This window comes from Amborella trichopoda, chromosome 1 (assembly GCF_054954075.1).
Source record: "Amborella trichopoda isolate Santa Cruz 75 chromosome 1, AtrichopodaSantaCruz75HAP2 v2.0, whole genome shotgun sequence".
Taxonomy (NCBI): domain Eukaryota; kingdom Viridiplantae; phylum Streptophyta; class Magnoliopsida; order Amborellales; family Amborellaceae; genus Amborella; species Amborella trichopoda.
The window spans coordinates 52,515,246-52,520,474 of NC_142336.1; the positions used below are offsets into that span (position 1 = coordinate 52,515,246).

Sequence of the window (5,229 nt, forward strand, 5' to 3'; positions counted from 1 at the left end):
TCCATTCGGACATATAAGGCGGATAAGGTGTGAAGGTAGAGAGAGAGAAGACAAAAGGTCGAGAGAGAGAACGCTTCCAACTGGGCGGTCATGTCAAAGAAATGGTGCTGCTTTCTTCCTTCTAAAATAAAATCTCACCTCAAATCCAAAGAAATGGTGCTGCTTTCTTCCTTCTAAAATAAAATCTCACCTCAAATCCATTTCTTAAAAGGACTTTCCGTAACGGAAAATATATACGATGGTTCTAAAATCAATTTTCGATATTGATAATGAAATTTGATATTAAAAAAATATTACAAATCTTGTGGATCTATAAACACTTATATTTAAAGTGAAATAGAGGATATAGATAATTTGTTATAATGTATACTATTTTTAGAATTGAAATCTTTTTTTTTTTACAACCATAATATTCAAGCCATGTAAAAGTTTTTAATGCTTGAATTGTAATTTTGATGAGTTATGAGTCAAGGCTTTACTTGTTTTGATAGAGTTACAACCCTATCAAACCATTTTTTTTTATGGATGAATAAAATATGAGCTATATATTGTGAGGCCATTTATCTTTATTATAAAGAGGTCATAATTATTCCTAGTGTTAAATTTGATGGCTTGAAATCTTTCACAAAATTTTAATATTTTTTTTGAACATTGAAATTACTCAATGACAATCTTACCGCCGATTTAAAACCGATAAAAGTAATTATGACCTCCTCATAAAAAAAGAAAAAAAAGAAAAAAAGGAAGGAATCTCTTTATATACTTTTCCTTACTAATTTATGTGTATTAAATGAAAAAATATGTGTACAGACTACAAATAAATAAATAAGGAAAGAGGAAGTTGGGGGAAGGTCGATTAGAATTACAGAAAGATGGTGGTCTTGAGTGGATCTCCTGAGTGATTCTCAGTCCAAGGAGCGGCAAATCTGTTGAAATTTGGGGAGGTGGTCGGGAGAGATGGCCATGAACATGTCGACTCCACCCTTCTCTTTGTAGGAAGGCACAAATACGAGGAGCCCCTCAATGGGAAGCCATGGCGGGAGGAAGGCGCAGGGGCCACCAGTTCCAAAATTGAGGTCCCCGAAGTCGAAACGCAGCCAGCTGTCGACCTCCAAATTGGGCGACAGTGAGGTGCCCTCGGCTGGTGCAGTCGCCACCAGCTCCTCCTCTTGTGCCAGTGCCCCAAAGTCGATGAATGATCGGAAGTAGGCATCATCAATCTTACCGACATTCTCATGTATCGCCCTTGCTGTATCGGCTATGTTCAGTGCAAGTAGCTCCTCAGCCTTGAGCTTTGGATGAGCCCACAGGACAAGGTTACCGAAATAGCCCATTGGAACGTGAGGCCAGAGCCTCGCACGCCCATTCACTGCGATCCGCACATGGGTATCGGCCTTGGTGTTGATACCGCGTGCGATCGTCACCTTCTTCCAGACATGGGCGAGCAGGCACTCGAATGTGGAGTAGCGGCCACCGCCTGCGGCCTTCAGGGAGGCCACAAATTCAGCCGGGAAATGCACAACCACATTCTCAAACTGGGCAGGCGGCTCGGAGGCTGGGGCCTTGGAAACTGACTGAAACTCAATCTCACGGTGCCCAAACATGGGGCAGGGAGGGTCACGGGGTGCCAGCATCAAACGGTCATGCACAGGGGCCAACGCTGGCAGCGGGGGTGGGTCCCCTCCCTCGGACATGGCTCGCACAGTGCGTGACCACTCAAGGAAGAAGATGCTCATCGACTGCCCATCGGCAGCTTTGTGGTGGCCGGTGGTGCCGAGGATGATGCCCCCACACGAGAAGCGAGTGATTTGCACCTGAAGAAGCTCCTCCACAGTCTCATCGATGAGGGGATGGAGAATTGAGAGGGCCGGGGATGAGTGCAACGGGAGGTAGGTGGCTAGAGGGGCAGACACACGAGCCTCTACGACTCTGGCACCAGCGTTGTTGAGGAGGATACATGGGAGGCCTGAGACGGGATCGGTGGAGAGGCGGCCCGCGAGCTTCGGGTAGTGGCTGAGGACCTCTGAGAGGCCGTGCTTAAGGGCGTCATTGCTGGGCATAGGCGCCCGGAAGGCATAGATGACAGGCACATGGAGGTCGAAGGCTGCCCTGTCAAAGATGGTGAGGGGGATCAAGCCCTCGACCACGGCCGCTGAAGCCTTCACGCTTGTGGAGCTCAGGATTTCTACATCCATTTCCTTCGACTTTGCTGTATAAACTTCCACTTCCAGCCTCTCGGTGTCCCTTAAGACTCGAGAGCGATGACGAAGAATCAATCGGGTGTGGGCTTGAGTGGTTAGTAGTTGACAATTGCAGCACTACTGCTAATAAACTTAAACTAGAGAGGTGGTGAGGGAGTATGAATATGGCATGCTTCCTGATTGCTTGGGTCTCTATTTATAATCAAACATGGAGCTAAAATTATAAACTATAAAGCAACCTTGAAAGTCCAAATAAGATTAAAACAAATAACTAAACAATAGATTTAGAAAAATTGAATGAGAGAGTAATTTAATAAGTTCAGTAATTTTTTTTTCTTTTAAGGGGGTGAACCAAAACTCGTGTTTCTTGAAAAAAAGGAAGAAAAAACCACTTCGGGAGAAAATCCTTGCCTTGCTACGAAAAAAGGAATAGGTCTGTAATCAGCACATGTATGCATCGAAATAAAATATTTGCTCTGATTTCATAATTTATCATAATTTTTATTATTTTTTATACTACACTGATTTAAACGAGATTCCTTACCTATAATAAACTCAAGGACTGGAAAACGTATTTGAGTTTTTAAAGATCGAAAGTACCAAAAGAAGAAAAAATGTTTATAGTTTAAATACAATAGAACTTCATTTGAAATAATACAAAAGGATTATTGTATCTTCCTTTAAAGACATTCCTAATTTCCCTTTTATCATTAATTTATTTTTTTATTTTTTTTTTTTGCCCTTTTGACTTTTCAACTGTTTTCTTTTATAACGGATCGTTACCATTACACAAAGGTACCTCCTGTCACCTTGATTACCAAAATTTCATTATTTTGAACCTTAAGTGAAAGAACTGGTCCAAGATCGCAACGCGTTCTCGGAAATAAGTTTTGTTAGCCGGCTTGTAGATGATGAATTCTTGAACTTAAAAATTGGCCATCTTTCCTGTCCTAAAGTATCAATCCAAAAATGATGTGCCCCCGTGGGAGCATACGAATATAACACTACAAGTACTTTTAGTACACTAGCCACTAGGAGTGGTAATGGACATGGACCCGACGTGGGACCCGCTGGGTATACCGGACATAGTCTAGCATTTGGACCCGTGGGCTGTGTTTGGGTCCAAAACCTGGAACCGAACACTATTTAGGTATGGGTTAGGGTAGCTGAACCTGACCTCTCCCCGTAAACGGTTGGAGATAAAATATTTTATTTTAAGCCTTATTCGTTTGGGTGTATTAAAGAGCGTACAATAAGAAGTCGTAGTCATCTTTAGCTACTAAACAACAAATTAGATGGCTTGAACTCTAATAATGGGTGATTGTGATCCCTTCTATCCCTTCTCTCGAATGGATTCATTTTGAATTCTATCCCTTCTTGTCATGTCACTCATCCATCTCAATGTTTCAATCCCCGCTTTACTCATTCTTTGGGTATATTGTTTTTTGTTTGGCCAACAGTCTGCCCTATAAAACAAAGATGGTCTCACAACATTCCACCCCACTCATCCATCTCAATAATATGGGTGTATGATGGTAAAAGAAGAGCACAAAAAAAAAAAAACTCATAGTGAGGGTGGCAACGGACTCGACCGGACCTGAGACCCGACGGGTTGGGTCAAGGTCCAATACTTGGACCTGAATACTATTGGGGTCTAGGTGCGGGTCCAACTGAACCCAACCAATTGCCACCTTCCCGTAGCCACTGACATCAAAATATTAACTCCGAATAAATTCTATACTTTAAGGGTGAGGTTTGGGTAAGGTTGCAACTTAAAGAATCAAATTAAGGTGCACTTCCAAACTTTGTCATAAGATGCAATTTTGATGTAAATTTTTTTTGGGATGGCTCAAGAATATATTTTCATTGCTAATTATGAAATTTTAAACTAAAAAAAAATGTTTCAAAGCAAATAGATCTATAAACATATGAAATTCTTGAAAATGGATGGCCTAGATAATGTGTTACGAGATACACTATGTTTAAGATTTAAAATATATATACTCTCGAAAAGTTTCAGGGCTTTTTTCGTCAATATATTTTTCATGAATTATTTTTTTAATATTTTTATTAGGTATACCTCACTAAGATGTACACAAGCTCCAAATCTCATATCATTTCGATTTGTAGAAAAAAAATTAAAATTCAAACACTTTCGGATAACCGTGATCGTCAGATCGGCCCAGATTCGATCTTGGCTGTTGGGTTTTACTGTAGCGGTATGCACATGGACGTATATGAACTTTTTCCTTTATATATATATATATATATATATATATATATATATATATATATATATATATATATATATATATATATCGGGTGCAGTTTGCATACAAATGCATCCGTAGTTGTAAGGTGCACCTTCAAATGTTATCATGGTATATAATTTTGTTGTAAAATGTTCTTAAGATTATCTCAAAATCTATTTTTATATCTAATTATAAAATTTTAAATTAAAAAAATGGTTAAAATCAAGTAGATCTATAAACGTAAGAAAATCTTGAAAATTGACGGTGTAGATAATATGTTGCAAAATATACAATTTTTTAAGACGTAAAATCTTTTTATTTTTTATGGTCATACATCTTAATGTCAAGATGATCAATCGAAGGGTTTTTCAACATTAAAACTACCTTTTCTGATGGATTTTTGAGGTGCATCTGTAGTTCTACACTATAAGGTTGCATCTTTATATAAACTTTTTCCATATATATATATATAAGATATGATCCTATAATACCCTCCCCACCCATGTGTGTAGCACCCCAAATGATCACCATTATATGTGCTACAGATCTATAGAAAAGTCGAGTCCCACACCCATGTGATAACTTTTTTAGAGATCCGTGTCAACTTTAATGGTGATCCTTTGGGATCCTACACACATGGGTGGGGAGGGTCCTATATATATATAGAAAAAAAAAAAAGCTAAGATTAACCCACTAGCTCCTATGAACATATGAGTCCAACGGCCCAAATTGAATCTAGGCTGATTTGACGATCATGGATGTTCGATAGTGTTTGA

The 5,229-nt window shown here is 39.4% G+C and overlaps 1 protein-coding gene across 1 annotated transcript; it reads right to left on the reverse strand.

Annotated features, from left to right (window-relative positions):
- Positions 1-754: 754 nt before the first annotated feature.
- Positions 755-3,758, reverse strand: LOC18434871 (tryptamine hydroxycinnamoyltransferase 1). The gene has a single exon (XM_006844933.4). It carries the CDS (start codon positions 2,193-2,195, stop codon positions 906-908), a length of 1,290 nt encoding a protein of 429 aa, XP_006844996.1. The 5' UTR covers positions 2,196-3,758; the 3' UTR covers positions 755-905.
- Between the last annotated feature and the right edge of the window lie 1,471 nt (positions 3,759-5,229).

Excerpts from the sequence above, each read along its gene's own strand:
- LOC18434871 (XM_006844933.4), bottom strand. The coding sequence starts at position 2,195 with ATGGATGTAGAAATCCTGAGCTCCACAAGCGTGAAGGCTTCAGCGGCC.